At 41.1% G+C, this 18,047-nt stretch overlaps 1 protein-coding gene across 1 annotated transcript in view; it reads right to left on the reverse strand.

Annotated features, from left to right (window-relative positions):
- Positions 1-6,283: 6,283 nt before the first annotated feature.
- Positions 6,284-18,047, reverse strand: part of POU2F3 (POU class 2 homeobox 3) — a 76,388-nt gene continuing 64,624 nt past the window's right edge. Inside the window, exons 8-13 of the mRNA XM_006915647.3 lie at positions 17,901-18,042; positions 16,158-16,294; positions 14,500-14,661; positions 9,230-9,296; positions 7,963-8,098; positions 6,284-7,016 (exon numbers count right to left, since the gene is read on the reverse strand). Coding sequence (XP_006915709.1) covers positions 6,977-7,016; positions 7,963-8,098; positions 9,230-9,296; positions 14,500-14,661; positions 16,158-16,294; positions 17,901-18,042 — 684 coding nt within the window. The 3' untranslated portion in view covers positions 6,284-6,976. The remainder of the gene's footprint in view (positions 7,017-7,962; positions 8,099-9,229; positions 9,297-14,499; positions 14,662-16,157; positions 16,295-17,900; positions 18,043-18,047) is intronic.

Raw genomic sequence — 18,047 nt, forward strand, 5'->3', positions numbered from 1 at the left:
GACCTGCAAGGTTGCTCTTGCTTGTTTGTTGTCTGTTTGAATAATTATCCATTTCCCTCATCTCTCCCACAATTAGACAGCCCATCCAATAAACACCTTAGCACCTACTAAGTGCTTGCCTCTCTACAAGGCACTTCGGATATGCAAGATGTAGTCCCTGCCTCTTTCCCCACCAGCCGGCCAGGCGCCCTCATGCTTGAGTCTAAGTTGTGATTGTGAAACAAGTACACATAAAACTAATTTCCAGAAAAGTGCCCAGGCCTGGAAATTAGAAGTTATTCCTTCTTGTTTTAGCCCTGTCACCAACTTGGCAGTAGAGCATAAGACTTAAGAGTAAACCTGGCTTGATTACTGAATGTATGTCTTTGGTCAAGTTACCTAACTTTTCTGTGCCTCATGTTCTCATCTACAGAACAGGGATAGTAATAATAGTTATAATGTTATTGTGAGAAATTTTACACACTTAACATGTGTAAAGTGCTTATAAACAATGTCTGGCATATGGAAGTCACTACGTAAATGTTAATTATTGTTGTCACTTTCGGTAAATTCTTTCTCCTCTCTGGATCTATTTAACAGCAAATTTGAAGTGAGGACCAAATGTAAGTATACTCAAATGCAGTAAAGGGGGCATTTGGCTTGATCAGCACAGGTGACAATGAGGTGCTGACAGGCCCAGACACTCATAAAAGCAGAGGAATGAGCTTAGGCTAGGTCTGAGGAATAGCAAGTCTAATTTTGGTCATTTGTCTTGCCAATCCTTTAAGAGTAAGGAGTACCTTGTTTTCATCTTTGTTTCCCTATACCTGGTATGAAGCAGGTACAATAAATGTTTGCTGGTTGAATGAATGGGAAATGAACCTAGAAGAGTATATTGGAAATATATTGTAGCTCATAAATCTTATTATGTATACCACTTGGGAAGTGTTTTAAAAATATCCTTTGTGCAGGCTGCACCTTAAAAATGATTTAACAGGCCTGGTGTGGGGCCCAGGAATTTGTATCTTTTAAAACCTGCCAGAAGTCATTTAGATAATTAGTGACGTTTGAGAACCACTGCTGTTAGATCATCTAAAATAGCTGATGCCAGTCTGAGGCATCTTAGTATGCAGATAATAGAAAACCTGTGATGCTATTGGGCCAGGGAATAATTTTATCACGTTCTCCAAGCCCTTGGCACTGAAAGTGTGATCCATGGGCCAGCAAAATCTGCATCACCTAAGAATTTGTTAGAAGCACAGAATCTCAGACCCTAAACCCAGACCTACTGAATCAGAATCTGCATTTTGATAAGGTCCCCAGTGATATATATGCATATCTGGGCAGTATTTTTCAACCTTGATAGCACAATGAAATCACTTTAAAAGGACCTTTAAAAAAATCCCAATGCCCAGGCCACACCCCAGGCAAAATAAATCAGAATTTGTGTGTAGCTATCTTTTTAAAGCTCTCCAAGGTGATTCTCAACTCTCCAAAGTTGAGAATCCCTGCTATATAGACACTCAACAAAATCAGTATAAGATGAATCAGAGAAGACAACCCGTTACAAGTGGGTTGGAATAGACGAGATAAGAGGTAATGATAGCCTGAAGAAAACATGAGAATATCCATTTCACTAAGTGGACAGTATGCAAATCTCAACCTTTTTCTCAGTTGTTATTGTCGCAGCATTTTTTTTCTTCTAGTATCTGAATCTGGAACTTTCTTCTTGCCGCCACCATTTCCCGGGAAAGAACAGCATATTAAAGGCTTCAAGAGTCTAAAGGCTGAGGGGATAAGGGAAGGTGCCACTTCCAGACTCTATTAGGCCTTTATCCTAGGGTGATTGGGATTCCAGGGTTAAGCTTCATATAAATTAAATTTTATTAATTTATATATCTTTGGGCACAATTCTTGTTCCATCAAAGCAGATCCTAATCAATAGCAGCATCCCCCAGAAAATTTCTGGGCTGTTAGGGAGAGCAGGTGACAAGAGGCTCTTCACCAATTTACTTGAATAACAATGACAATAATAAGCATTGCAATAATAGGTAATATTAATGTACCAGGCACTGTTTCAAGCACTTTACATATAGTGATTCTTTTAATTCTCACAAATCTATGAGTAACTCTATTGTTACTCCCATTTTACAGGTAATAAACTGAGGCACGGAGCAGTCATGGAGCTTGCCCAAGATGACATAATTAATAGGAGGCAGATTTTGGTAGGAACCCAGGCAATATGGATCTTGAGCAGTGGTCCCCAACCCCCGAGCTGCAGACTGGTACCAATCCTTGCCCTGTTAGGAACTGGGCCACACAGCAGGAGGTGAGCAGTGGGCCAGCAAGTGAAACTTCATCTGTATTTGCAGCTGCTCCCCAGCGTTAGCATTTACCACCTCAGCTCCAGCTCAGATCATCAGGCATTAGATTCTCATAGGAGCATCAGTCCTTGGTGCCAAAAAGGTTGAGGACCGCTGCTCTGGAGGTCATGATCTTAGTCACCAAAATATATTGCCTCCATTCAACTAGAATCTCCTCCAGATGCACACTGTATTTTTCTGTATTCACAGCTCTTTACATCAGTGAAGGGTGTTAGAAGTTCTTTAGAGGGAAAAAAATAAACTCAATTTTTTAAAATCTTAATTGCATATTATATGCTAGTCACAATGCTAGTAATGGGGATACAAAGAAAAAAAGACAGCCTCAACTACAAGGAGCACCCCACAGTCTATCAGGAGAAGCTGAGCAGTGGGGTCAGCAAATGTGCTACGTGAGACATAACAGGAGCTTTCAGAGTGTATTGGAAGCAGAGGCACTGAAACTGGGTGCTCAGGACAAGATTCTTAATTTGAGAACTGTGATTACATGTATTCTCTGGGTAGTCCAGATAGAAGTCCTTAGTCTTAGGAGCCCACAGCTGGGCCCACTGATCTTGAGTCAACTAAAGAGCTAAGTATGAAATTGGAAAAGCAGCAGCAACAAATTTTTTCTCTTCCTTTCTCCCTAGACAATGACTGGTTGTTGCCCTTCAATTTTCTGTCTGATTGGATGTTGAAAAAGCTAACCAAGCTTTTTAGGTTAAACTTCACTGGAATTATGAGTTTTATGGAATCATGCAGACATGAAAGGTAATTAGATGCTCACTTCCAGATTTGAATCTATTTAGTAACTGTCCAAGTCAATGGACAATGAAAACTACTGATGGCTGAGCAGTTAGGCTATAATTCTGTTTATTTCTTTCATTAAAAACCATGGCCAAATAGAGAACCCAGAAATATACCCCCACAAATATAGGCAACTGATCTTTGCCAAGGAGCTAAGGCAATACAATGGAGAAAAGATAGTCTCTTCAACAAATGGCGCTGGAACAACTGGACATCCACCTGCAAAATAAATAAACTAATTAGTTAATTAATTTAGACACAGATCTTACACCTTTCATAAAAATGAACTCAAATGGATAATAGACCTAAATGTAAAACACAAAACTATAAATCTCCTAGAGGATAACATAGGAGAAAACCTAGATAACCCTAGATATGATGATGATTTTTCATACACAACACCAAAGACATGTTCCACAAAATACTTGATAAGCTGGACTTCATTAAAATTAAGAACTTCTGCTCTGCAAAAGACAATATCAAGAGAATAAGAAGATAATAAGCCACAGATTGGGAAAACATATTTGCAAAACACACATCTGGTAAGGGTCCATTATCTAGAATATACAAAGAACTCTTAAAACTCATCAGTAAGAAAACAACTAGATCGAAAAATGGGCTAAGGACCTTATAGACATCTCACCAAAGATATACATATGAGAAATGAGCCTATGAAAAGATGTTCCACATTATAAGTCATCAGGGAAATGCAAATTAAAACAACGATGAGATACCACTACACATCTATTAAACAGCCAAAATCTGGATCATGGACAACAAATGCAGGTGAGGATGTGGAACAACAGGAACTCTTGCTGGTGGGAATGCAAAATGGTACAGCTGCTTTGAAAGACAGTTTGGCATTTTCTTCTAAAACTAAATATACTCTTACCATACAATCCAACAATTATACTCTTTGGTATTCACCCAAAGGAATTGAAATTTTATATTCACATAAAAACCTGCACACAGATGTTTATAGCAGCTTTATTCAAAATTGCCAAAACTTGGAAACAACCAAGATGTCCTTCAGTAGGTGGATAAATGGATAAATAAACTGTAGTACATCGAGATAACAGAATATTACTCAGAACTAAAAAGAAATAAGCTATCAAGCCATGGAAAGACATGGAGAAACCTTAAATGTATATTACTAAGTGAAAGAAGTCACTCTGGAAAGGCTCTATACTATATGATTCTAATTATATGACATTCTAGAAAAGGCAAAACCATGGAGACAGTAAAAAGATCAGTGGTTGCCAAAGGTATAGCGGGCAGAGAGATGAATAGGCAGAGCACAGAGGATTTTTAGGGAAGTGAAAATCCCCGGTATATTATGATGATGAATATATATTATTATACTTTTGTCCGAACTTGTAGAATATGCAACACCAAGAGTGAACTCTAAGGTAAACTGTGGACTTTGGGTGATTATGATGTGTTAATGTAGGTTCATCCTTGGTAAAAGAAAATATCTTTTCTGATGATGGATGTCAATAATGGGGTGAGGATATGCAAATGTGGGGACAGGTAGTATATGAAAAATCTCTGTACCTTCTTCTCAACTTTGTTGTAAACCTAAAACTGCTCTAAAAAATAAGTTGTTTTTTTTTTTTTAAGTTCAAATGGGTTAAAACCAGAGTCTTAGTGTAGATCAACTTTTAGCACTCACCTGAGAAAAGATGTCAAGGTAGCCAGGATTGCTGTAGGAAAGGGTCAGCTCTGACACCCATGAGTATGCAAAGAAGAGTGTGTACACACACATACACACACACAGAAAGGCTCATGGGTGGTGGAGTAGTCTCTTTATGTACTTAAAGTACTGCTGAAGGCTCCTCTTGCTGTCTCTTTGCTACATACTGTGCCCTTTTCAATTAGCTCTTTTCTTAAGAAACTACTACCAATAGGCATTCTACTACTTCATGACATGAAATATTAGTCTTAATATAAGCCCCATTCAAACATTAAGAAACGTTAACTCTTGATCACTTATGTGTAGATTTTCCACTTGGATATAATTATTTGCAACAAATATCTAATCCTTAGTTTTTCCTCTTCAGCCATTACATTTTTTGAAGGGCCTCCATTTCCTACAGGTCAATGTTTACCTCAAGAATGGTAACTATTTTAAACTAAGAAAAACCACAAGGATAGCTTTCCTTCCCCTCAAGCCACTCACCAAGACTCACAGTGCATTGCAAAGCCAAATAAATATGATTATTAAATCATTTTTTGCCTTAAATATCTATTGCTTTCCATTGTGAATTATGAATAATTAATCTTCAGGATATCTGAGATATGAGCTATTAGCCTCAGGCTTTACCTCTTAAGTTTCTGAATGACTTGACCTTAACTATTCACCATTCTCCCACTTGCAAAAAGAGGAACTAATCTCTTGCCTCCTCTGCCTTCAAGGAAGTTCTGTCAAAAAGAATAAGAACTGTGAACTCTTCAGAGCCCTGTATTAATGTATGTTATCTTTAGCATCAGTTTGGGGAGTAATAGACTTAATGCATCAATTTGAAACATTCTCCTCATCCCATTTCAACACATTTCATCATATGCACTCACATTCCCCCATAACAAAAGACACAGGATAATAATCTGAACTTCTTCTTATCAATAGTGGAATAGTTTATAACATCACTATACAAATGTATTTAGGAACAGTTCCTTTGAATCTCAACATTTCCTTGGATATGCAGTCTTTAAAAAGTTACCATTTCTACAATGGCTTCATGTTACATCTCTACACACTGGCCCACAAGGAAGGAGACTAGAGATAATGTTCCTGGGAACTTAAGAAGGATTCCCAGCCTATATGGGAACCCTTATAGAGCTAGCACAGTATTTTACACTTTGGTATTTTTTCCTTTCTTTTTCTTTTTCTTTTTTTTAAGGAAGAGAAAATATTAGAGACATCTTCAAAATTCACACCTGAGTTAAACATTTTGCTGGAAAATTCCATATTAAGAAAAGAAGAACATAATGCAAAAACAAGAAAGGGCTATATATAGGTGTTTTGCTAGCATAACTGTGTGTTGTTTGCCTTTGTGTTCTTTCTTCTGCAGCCAGGAGAAAGAAGAGAGAATGAGAAGGAGAAACATAGGGAAGGAGAGAAGGAACAAGTGCTCCCGAACTCTGGGACAGATTTAACAGGCAGAAAAGCACCTGTGAGCAGAGAAATGTGTCCCCAGGACTGAAGAAATTAGCCTTCTGTAAAGAGGAGGGAACTTGGAGAACAAAATCATGTATAGATCTGGTTTTAGACAAGGGGGCAGGACTAAAGAGAAAATGGGGTGAAAGAAGAGTCAGTCAGACAACTTGGTTGAATAAAGAAAACATCAAGGCTTTGGTGCAGAAATCGGATTAAATCTTTTCATAGATTTTAGAATCAGTTTGGAGATTATGGCTAGGTTCAGAGTCAAAACCATTAGCTCTCTGGTGGTTTGGGACACCAGGCAAATGGCTGTCCCCAGAATGAGTTAAAGAATAACGACAAGAAGTCTTTTCTCTGAAACACCACTGCCACAGTGATGCCATCTGAAATATTTAGAACTAGAGGATAAAGGCACAGGCAAGGAAGGTGAAAATGGTCAACCCCTAGGATTGATATATATTTCAAGAACACTAGGAGTCAACACATGGTTCAATCACAGTTTGGATCTCTGGAGGCTCTTGCTCATGAAGAAGGCAAGAGTTTAGTTTCATGGATAGTGGGGATTGTCTTCTACTCTTCTGAAAGTCATCTGTCCATACAGAGAAGGAGTGACTCCCTTCCTTCCAGTGGTAAATACAGGGCCAGGTGGAATAGGAGAAACTTTTTAGTCTTAGTGGAGGTAGGTGGGATGATTCCATCGGTACCAAGACCTGGAAAGGAGAAAGAAACAAGTCAATTATAAAGCTGCTAATTTGATGAGGAAATATGAGAATGGGCAGTGATAAGCTAATAAGTATAGGGTTTCTTTCTGGGATGACAAAAATGTTCTGGAATTAGATAATGATGATAGTTGTATAACCTTGTGAATATACTATAAAGTACTGAATTGTATATTTAAAATGAGAAATTTTATGGTGTATTATATCTCAAAACAATTTTTTAATGTATATTATATGGTTTTTTTTCTTTTTTTTTTTTGGTGGGGGTTGTTGAGGAGCTCCAACTTTTGCAAAAACTGGCCAATGAGAGCTGGCTGCCTTGCTGAACTACTTGGGTTTGGACATGTGGATTCATCTCTTCCAACAAGCTAGGTCTTTAGCCTACCACCTAACTTTCAAATATCTCTTTTATTCTGAATCGGAGAAGAATCTCTCAAGGCATCAACTCTTAAAATACTTTTTAGAGTGGATTCTTTGGTCCAAGAGGCTAATTTCCCCCACTGTATCCCAGGTGGGAACATGATATAGGGAACAGTATCACTTTCCTCTCTCACTGTGTCAGCCACACTTGAAGCTCAAGCTCACATCAGAACACCCCAGGACAGGGTTATTGGCATGAAGTGGAGAACTCCTAAGCCCAGTGAAAGGCCTGGTATGATAGGAGTGTTTGGAAATTTCCACCTTCCCACTGAGGATGTAAATTTTGGGTTTGTTGACATGAGCTCCTTGCCAGGACTGCTCACTGGCTGAAGCTTCTCTTTTAAATCCCACTCCCTAAGGATAAAGTCCAGTCTGGCTCTCCACTTTGTCCCCTCTCTGCCATTCCATTCCCTTTTTCCAACCCCATGACAGCTTTCATTCCCAAGGTTTTCACCCAGTGTCTCACATGTCCCTTAGCTCTGCTGGGATGTCACTATACCCTTCCCTTCCATCTTACCCTGAAGAGTTAAAACTGGAGGAGGAGTTCACTGCTGCTTTGGAGTTATTTTGAGATGTGGTTGGGCTGCTGGTGTGGAGTCCTGAGCTAGGAGATGAAGGCTTGCTGTTATTCCCAGGGGAACAGGATGATGTTACTGAGGATGAGGAGAAGCAAAAACAAGAGGAAAATAATGCAGCTGGGTCCTGGGACCTTGTGACATAGCCCTTCAGACATGTATCCACAAAGGGATATCACCCTCTCCCTAGCCCCCACTTCATTTGACTACTTTCTGCCATATTAGCATCAGCACCTGGGCTGGAGTGCCTCCCATCATGAATGGGTTCCTCAAATCAGGCCCTAGAGAGTTGTATGGCTGGTTCTGCAAGTCTCAGACTTGCTAAACTCAAGGCCAGATGCCAGAATCATCCTACTCCAGTACACACCCTGGGCTGGGCCTGTACAGCCCCAGATCCAGAGGCAGGACAATAAAAAACAAAACAAAACAAGAAACCTCAGAAAGGAAGAGAAGAAGAAAGAAAGTAAAGTACATAGTGAGGGAAAAGAGAACCTGAAAGCACGATTAAAGATTGCTAGCCTCTCTAGTGCTCCCATCTGGAAACAAACAAAAGGTACACGGTCTAGAAGATGCGAGTCCAGGTCCTGGGCTAAGCAGCTCTGTGGCCTGTGGCAACTCATTTCACTTCTCTGAAACTCATTTTTGTCCTCTGTAAAATAGCAGATTTGGATTAAACTGAACTCTTGTATTTGAGTTTCCCAAACAGCATTCTATGGATAAGGCAGCACATTATTTTACCATCCAAACTAAAATACTTTGAAGAGTGGAAGAGAGTACTATTGATAGTCATGTCAGGACAAAAGGCAGACACTAGGACTGTCCTGAGCACAGCCAGACATATGAACATCTTATTTGGCTCTTTCAGATGCTATAGGTACTTTTTGAAAAGTAGAGTTCTATACAAAATTGGTTTGGAAAACTCTGTCTTCCTTTAGCCTTCTATACAGCAACTTTAGAAACATATAATGTACTTAAGTGCTGAGAAGTATTGTAATCAAAATGAAACAAAAAATAAACATGTTTAAACTTTGCTTACTCAGCATTTCCCAAACTTACTGGATCATGAAAACTTTTTTCCTCCAACACAGATTTTAATATCCTTTGAAGTACATTTAGGGAATGCTAACTTAGGTAGATCCCTTTCAGCTCTAATGTCCCACTATTTAAAGGAATTCTTGTATTATTCAGAAACTTCATTTTAAAGCTCACCTGTTCCAGGCATGGTGCTATGGACAGGAGGGATGGAGAGGGGGCCCAGAGACCCAGAAGGAGAGACCTGAAAGGCAAGAGCAGCTTGTAAATGTCTATTTCCACTCCCTTCTCCAACCTCAGATATTCTCCTCAGGATGCTGGGTCCCAGACTATGCAGAGACTAGGGCTTAGCTTCCTTGATAATTTCCTACTCTAAACCTACATTCTGTTTCATTTCATAGGAGGGCTTCTGGACCACGAATAGCATCCAGCTCCAGTTCTGCCCTCCTCCTATAGCTCCGTGCTGCTAACACTAGGCTCTTCCCACCCTGCTGTGCGTTGCCTGGCAAAGTTTCTCTGGCATTGCCAGGTCAAAGCTTCTGTGTTTGAGTGCTCTGGCAATGAAAGGAGCATACTTCTTGGACAATGCTGTGGCAAACACTGCTAGCAGGCTTTCTATTTTTCAGTCCCTACTTCTTCCTTCCTAAAAGACTCCTGCTTTTGCTCAGGGAAGCAGAGCACCAGCCCTAACAACCCTGTGTCAGGCTTCCCAGCCTGATGCATAAGTGGACCATTGACTCTCTGTAGATAACCAGAGGAGTTGAACTTTGGTCTCTGAAGCTTTTCATTTTGCTCTGGAGACCTCATAGCATCATCAACCCAGATTTGGAAGGGACCTAAGACAATATAGTTTAACCTCCCACACAGTTCAGGAATCTCCACCTCAGTATTACTGTCCTAGAACTAGAACAAGATAAAATAGAAGAATGGACTTTGGAGCCCAACAGATCTAGGGGTGAGACCTGGCTTCACCACTAAATTACCTGTGTGACTTTGAGCAAGTTACCTAACTCCACTGAGATTTGGTTTTCTCACCTGTAAAATAATAGTAGTACTTCCCTCATAGTTTCTTTTAATTAAGATTTAATGAGATAATGTTCATAAAGCTTCCAACACAATACCTGCCAGAGAGTACTGGACTTGTTAAATGTTAGTTCCCTTCCTTCCTGAAGGAAGCTGTTAGCTGCTGGGTGTCTCTAGATGCTACTCACCTCTTAGTTTTAAGTTAAATCTTTATACTTTCCCTCCCCGCATTCTTCATAGGCTGACAGGGAAAGCTCTGATGATGTTTTCAAAAGACTTTGAAAGGAAGTTCTGCTCAGGAAACTGTGATTTGATATTCTTCTCTTCCCCAGTTTGGAACATTTCATCCCAACAGGATGCAGCAGGTACTCACTCCCTAATTAATCATCTATGGTTCTGCTGCTTTCATTTACCTGCCCTTTTACAATGAGCCTCCTCAGTAGGCAAAGGGCCCACAAAGGGTGGAGACAGGTGTGGGGCAGCATGGTAAGAGATGTTATCAATAACCTCTCTCCCTCTTCTTTTCCTTTCCCTCTGCTGCCACACCCAAGAAATTTGTTGCTGTTTTAAAATAAATAATATATTTATTCACTGCGACCAGCTTCTAAGAAGTTTCCTTTCAGAGACAGGTTATGCATAGGTAAGCAGACATATATATAGTTGCCCTTTTTTAATTTTTTATATAAATGGTAGCAGTCTGCCCACACTGGTCTGCAACATTTTGGTTTTTTGTTTTGTTTTGTTGCTTAACTGTATATCTTGAAGATCATTTCATATTAGAAGCAGAAGAAATTATGTCCTAATCCCAAAGAGACTGTGTCAATGAGACCTGAGGAAAAAATAGGGTCAGAACATTTTCTCTATCTGCTTCCTTCAGGATACCACAAGTATTAATGTAATTATTTGTTTAATGTCTTCCCCACCGCCACTAGGCTGTAGACTTCATGAGAGCTGGATGCTGCGTGTGTAGTTCACTGTTACATCTCCAGTGTCTACTATAGTGCCTGGAACTTTGCAGGTGCTCAGCAAATATGTGTTGAATGAGTGATGAGAATGAGTCAGGCTCCGTCAAAGCTCCTCTATGCCTTCACCACTTTTCTCCATGCTGGTGTCCTGGGTTGGGATTGAACCACAGCAAGAAGCTACCTCTCGTCTGCTCTGAAAAAACCCCGACTTTAAAGATTCCGATGTTCTTATAACATGGTCCAGTTTCTGTAACATGGTCTACAATGCCCTATGTAATCTAGCCCCGGCCTACACTCCAGCTCCCTCATTCACACTCTCTCTCACTCCTTGGATTTCAGCCCATTCAAGCCTTCCATTGTTCCTCTCCCTAACACCCCAGCTTCACAGCCTTTGTATGCACTGTTTCCTCTGCCTAAAATGTTCTCCCTTACACTCTCTCCTTCCTGTCCTCCCAATTTAGACCTTCTCCCCATTAATGTTCACTCATTTTTCTGCTGTCAGTTTGGACATCATTCCTCAGAGGAGCCCTGGCTCCCTGGACTAGGTTAGGTCCCTCAAATATCCATACATCTTCTCTGGAGCCTTCAGCACAAATAGCATTTGTTTATGTGTTTTATCTGCTGGACTGTAAGCCGGGATGACAAGTGTCCTGATACCACTGTATCCCAATGAAAAACATATGGTGGGTGCTCAAGAAATATTTAAGAAAGGAATAATGAATGAAAATCACATTTCCTCAAACTTAAAATTTCCAATGGTTCCTCATAGCTTTTAGGGTAGTTTAGTGTCCAGAGCCCATCATTTTCTGGACCTCATCAATCCCTCTGTCTTATTCTCAAACCCTTGGCTTTAGTCAGACTGAAATGCTTGTGATTCCCCAAAGGAATCATGTTGTTTTAGAATTCTATGCCTTCTCACAGACCATTCCTTCTGCTCGCTGTGCTAGTCTTCATGCTAATGTCTAATCTGTTCTTTAAACAAAATAGAGAGTCAGCCTTCTCAGACCCCATTTGGGTGTTTTTTTATCTGTGTCCTTGTAGCAGAACTCCTCACATCTGCTTTACCCCTTACATCTATTTCATTGCAGTTTCTTGCCTCTTTCCGCTCATCCTTCTCAGTTTCTTCCCTTGATCCTCTTCCTTTGCCCATCCCTCAAATGCTGGTGTTCCACATAGCTGAGACCTGGACTTTCCTCTTTGCTTCCTATGTACAAACTCTATAGGTAAGCTCCTCTTCACCCAAGATTTCAAATTCCATGTGTATGTGTATGATCTCCCGATCCATATCCTCATTCCAGCCTTCTCTGCTGACCTCCAGACCCATAATTCCAAGTGCCTGTGGACATTGCCACTTAGGTGTCCCACAGGCCTCATTGTAATAATAATGTAATAATAATAATAATAATAATAATAATGAAAATGAAAATAATTAAAGTCATCACTTTTTTCCTATTCGCAAACTATCTCCTCTTCTATATTTGCTTGTTTTATCAATGGCACTACCATTTACCCAGTCAACCCAGTCTGAATGCTGAGAGTCATCCCAGAGTATTTTCTTTCCTTCATCATTCTCTGTGCCCCCAACCAATTTTCAGTTTATTAACCAACAACTTATGATTCTACCTTCTAATTATCTCCTGAATCTCTCCCACCTCCCTCATTCTTATCACATAGGTTTGCTTCAGCCCTCATTACTTCTCTACTGGATAACTGCATTCACATCTTAACTGTTCTCTCTAGCTCTCAAACCACCCTTTACACTGCAGTCAGAGTATTCATTCTAAAAAGCAAATCTGATCATGCCAATGCCCTGCTTAAAAATCATTCGATGACTCTTCCAAACCTTTTAGTGTCTTAGCATTGCACACAGTCCCTTCAGTCTGGCCTTTGCAGATATGTCCAGCCTCACCTGTCAACATTCCTCTACATGGAACCAGCTGCAGTTCTGTGGAAGTGCAATATATTCTTCCTGGTCTGTGCCACTGTTCTCGCACTTTCCCCTGTGAAAACTCTTCATTCCTTCTTGCCTTTTAGACTCATCCCAGGTATTAATTATCTCCTTGGGGAAGCCTTCTCTAACCACTACCTCCCAAAGCTTTGTTAGCTGCTACTACAAAGTTTTCCTAGAGAAATTATCATGTTGTTTATCATTTGTTTATTTGTCTGTCTCCTCTGCTAGGCAGTGAGGTGCTCCAGGAGAGAAGAGAGATACTATTTATTTGTGTATCCCAAGCACTCTGCACAAAGACCAATATGTATAGTAAGATAGTCATAAATGTTTGGTGAAAGAATGAACAATGGTGTAGTTTTATGAAACAGCTATGTCTCACCCCACCAACGCTGAATTTCGTTCATCCTTGAGTGCTGAAAGACTCACCGTTATCCTCAACTCCCTTAACGTTCAAACACAACTGTCCCCAAGGATAGAGAAGAACTTTCCCACCTCTACCCTCCAGGCACCATTTCTCCCCTGGACAGAGAAGATATTTCTCTTCCGTCTAAATTTTAGTCCAGGTCTGCTTGAACTCCAAGCTATTCCCAGCCCTGACTTCTTCTCTGACCACCTCTTGGATGTCTAGGAGTCATGTACAACTTAATATAACCAGATCTATATTCTTATTTCTTCCCTTCAAATCTATTCCTCCTGTAGTCTTCATCATCTCAGGAAATGGTAGCATCTTCCAACCAGTTGCTCAGGCCAAAACCCTTGAAGTCATCTTTGCCTCATTTCTCATGCTCCACATCTGAGCTATAAGCACATCTTGATGGCTCTACAGTTAAAATATATTTAAAAACTAACCACTTCTCACTACCATGGCTACCACCCTAGCCCAAGCCTCCACCACGCTCGGCCTGATTATTGTAATTCTCCTAGCTTGTCTCCTGCTTTCACACAGATTATTCTCTACACAGCAGCCCATGTCAGCCAGCTCAAGTTTCTCTGCTCAGAGTTCTCCGGTGGCTTATTTCATGCAAACTAAAAGCTAAGGTCCTTTCAATGGCCTCTATGACCTTGGGTGGTCTGTTCCCTATTACTTCTTTCCTTTCATCTCCTACTTCTAGTCTTCTTCCTTGCTCTGCCCCAGCTACACTGGCTTTCTTGCTGTTTCTCAAACATGCAAGGTATTCTCACTTACTGGTCTCTCTGCCTGGAACACTCTTTTTCTCAGATATTTCCCTTTCAACATTTAGATCTCTGCTCAAATGTCACTATCAGAGAAGTCCCTTCTGACCTCTCTATTAAAAAAAAAACAACTCCCCACTATCGCTTTCCATCTCCTTACCCTTTATTATTCTTCATATTAGACATTTAATATACAGCATCTGTTTGCTGATTTACTTACTGCATGCCCCCCTCAACCTCCAACCCCCACCTTCCCCAGAATGGAGAAGACTTTTTGCCCTCCAGGCATCATCTTCCCCAGTGCTTGACTGGCAGCTTGTTTCCCGGCCACTCACCAGACGAGAAGTGTAGATGGGTGATTTGATAGGCGTGGCCACAGGACAGTTGATTCGCTTCTCCTTTTGGCGGCGGTTGCAGAACCAGACCCTCACCACCTCCTTCTCCATGGACAACTGCTCTGCAATCATGGAGATCTCCTCTGAGCTGGGTTTGGGGTTCTACAGAGACCGAAGGAGTAGAGGGTGGTTCATATAGGATTGAGAATTGGGGTTGGGGGACAGATGTTCCAAGTAAATGAGATAGAACAACAGGTGGATCAAAAGCTTCAGAATCAAACCTAGAATGGAATACTGGCTTTATCACTTACTGTGTGTCCTTAGGAAACTTTCTTAACCTCTCTGAGCCTCAGTCTTATCATCTATGGAATGAGAATAATAATGCCTACCATAAATAATTATTGTGAGAATTAAATGAGAAAACATGTATAAACTGCCAAGCACAGGGCCTGACACAGGTTCTCTACTCTTACTCCTTCCTTTAGGAGAAGTTCTGAAAAGAGGAGTCCATTGGTGAGTTATATGGGTGCAGGAAGAATCCTCAGAACCCATGCTTTCCTCTGCGTTCTTTCCTTATAACCTGGTATATTTCTCCAGTGGCACTGTTTCCTGTCCTACCTCAAAATAAGAAATGATAAAGTTAAACATGTGAATCCATCAAGATATATATCACCCTCCCACATCCACCTAATTTTTTATCAAAGCTCCCTTTCCTCCCTCCTACATGCTCCCTTATTCTTGTTGCTCTGAGAACCCTAATGACAAGGAAAAGCCAGCTGTTGTCATCCCACTAGCAGGATACAGCCATCAGATCCTTGAGCCAGATACACTGAAGAATCTGCTGGAGGGGCAGCAGTCCTGGAGGCCTGAGGCCCACAAGGTTGAACTAGGCCATGGGCATGTCCTTTATGGCCTTGTGTGGTACAGACACAGGCTCTGAATATTAGTACCTAAGGAACTGTAATTAAAAGCTGTTTAGACCCCACCTTTTTTCCCATCTTTTCTCCCCCATCTCCCATAGGGCACACATTTGATATTATTAGCTTCTACATACTGGCTTAAGATATGCTTTCATACAAGTTTTTTTTTAAAAGTATGTATATAATATGATTAATTAAGTATGTATATAATGTGATTTAATTAAATACAATTAAATGTGCATGGAAAAAAGAAAGAGAAGGAAATACATTTAGATGGCATTTCCTGATGGATTTTTTCTATATCCCTGTATTTTCCTAATTGTTTACAATAAGCATTTATTACATTTATAATTTGAAAAATATAAAACAATGCATAGAAAATAAAGAATTTATACACAATGCCCTGGCTTTTCTCCCTTTATTTCAACTGGATACAGAGCTACACCCTCTTCGGGGACTCTATATTCCATTCTTTATACGTCCCAGTGAGAGGGACAATGGGCCCCAAATAGATGTCAAAGCAAGGGTCAATGGGGAAAGAAATTCCTGGAACTCGAGATGAAGGGCAGACTTTCAGTCAAACACCTGGGTGTTTATAGAGTGGGTATGTCTTTGCTTTCTAATGCCTTCCCAGGGCAGGTGTACAGTGCCAAGAGGTTGGTGTCAGGGGAATTGAATGTGCTGCTAGCCCATCTATACAAGTCAACCCACTCTCTCCCACCCAGAGGAGCCACTCACATCTTGAAATCTCTTTTCCAGAGTCAGGCGGATGTTGGTCTCAATGCTGGTGCGTTTCTTCCTCTTCCTACCAAATACTTCACTGAGGGTCGGGTAAGAGCTGGGGGTACTCACCGAGGGGTCTGATGGAGAAGATTCTGTCGGGAGGTGAAAGAGCAGAGGAAGCTCAAAGAAGCAAATGCACAACTCGTCCAGTGTTAAAGGTTTTGAGGTCCAGCAACCTTTCTGGGTGGGTTCTACAGTGGCATTTTCAGGAGTAAGGCTCTCCCCCCACAACCAGGGGAACAAGAACAGATCAAGAACACACTACTTTTCCTCATTGCTCTGGGCAAAGGTTCTTTATGACTCCCACAGCAGTGCGTCCAGTGTTTGCAGTCATGGTTCAGGGACACCCAGACATCATCAGCATGTATGGGTGTGACTGGGTGCAGACAGAGCTCCTACAAGTAACTCCTGAGTCTGTCTTTTACAAGTGTGCCTGGATATGAACATGGAGTACAATGTGAACTGACACTTTGGGATAAAAGCAATGGTACTTGGTAGTAGAATGTTGGTGCCGAAGCCATTTCCTTTTCAGTGTAAGAGTTGGAGCTAAGGCTGTGTGGTCAATAGGCAGGGATACCCCTTAGGAAGGATTTGAGGATTACACTAGAAATTATCTAAAAGGTCCTTTCCCCAAAATCTTAAGACCCTCTGATGATATCTCTCACTTAAATGCTTCAATAAAAACTGTAGAAGAAACCATCTGTGGGAGGGCGCTTCCTTGCCTCTTCACATGTTTTCATCTGGAGGGACTTCTGGGGGTGATATCCCTGGCTGCCCACTACACCCTTTCCACAGTAATCACTAATCCACACATATCTATTGAATAGAGCCCAGCTCTGACACTGGCTCTGCTCCTTTCTTCTCAGCCAGACCAGTGGTTCTCAATCAGTGGTGATTTTGCACCACCCTGACTCCCCCAGAGGACATTTGGCAATATCTGGAGACATTTTGGGGTCCTTCGACTGGGCGTGAGTACTACTGGCATGTATTAGGTAGAGACCAAAGATATTGCTAAATATACTACAATTCATAGGACAACCACCCACAACAAAGAATTATCTGGTCCAAGATATTGATAGTTGAGAAACTCTGTCCTTTGCTATTCCTTGACAGCAAACTCTTCCATTCGTTATTCCAAATATTTGTCCCTTGGCTTAAACCCTGACCTACTGGAATGCCTCCCTGGCCACCACACCTGACTGAATCCTCCTGCAAACCCCACTCCTGCTGTAAGGCTTTCCTAACAAGTCTAGCTCAGAGTAACTCCCTGCCCTCTGAAAGCCTACTTAAGAATTAGCCAGATAAAGACCTTCTGTTGCATCTACTGCCTCTTTCTCCTAGTAAGACTCTAAAGAACCCACTTCCCTATCACCTGACCTAGACCTAGTCTACAAATCAATCTGGGTGTCTGCTCTGCAGACCCAATTTTTGTCCTAGGTTAGGGAGGGGCATGAGTGCAAATCTTCATGGCCATAGACCTAAAGCCATGCCCTCCAAAGGGCTTTATCAGTAATAAAGCTGATATTTTCTTCTCCACTTGCCAATATCATGTGTCTTATTTCTCAATTGATTCCAGACTCAGAAGAAGAAAGGGGTGTTATGTATTGAGTGCCTAAAGCCCCAACACATACAAGTCACTAGACCCTTCCCTGCAGAATTCTCTAGGGCACCATCCATTCTCATATCCTTGAGGCCTACCTGCATCACTCAGCCACTTTTCCAGTAGAGGTTTGAGCTTACACATGTTCTTGAAGCTCAGATTGAGGGCCTCAAATCGTGAGATGGTAGTCTGGCTGAAGTCGTTGCCATACAGCTTTCCCATCGCCAGCCCCACGTCTCCCTACA

The sequence above is a fragment of the Pteropus alecto genome, unplaced genomic scaffold (assembly GCF_000325575.1).
Source record: "Pteropus alecto unplaced genomic scaffold, ASM32557v1 scaffold786, whole genome shotgun sequence".
In the NCBI taxonomy this organism is placed as follows: Eukaryota; Metazoa; Chordata; class Mammalia; order Chiroptera; family Pteropodidae; genus Pteropus; species Pteropus alecto.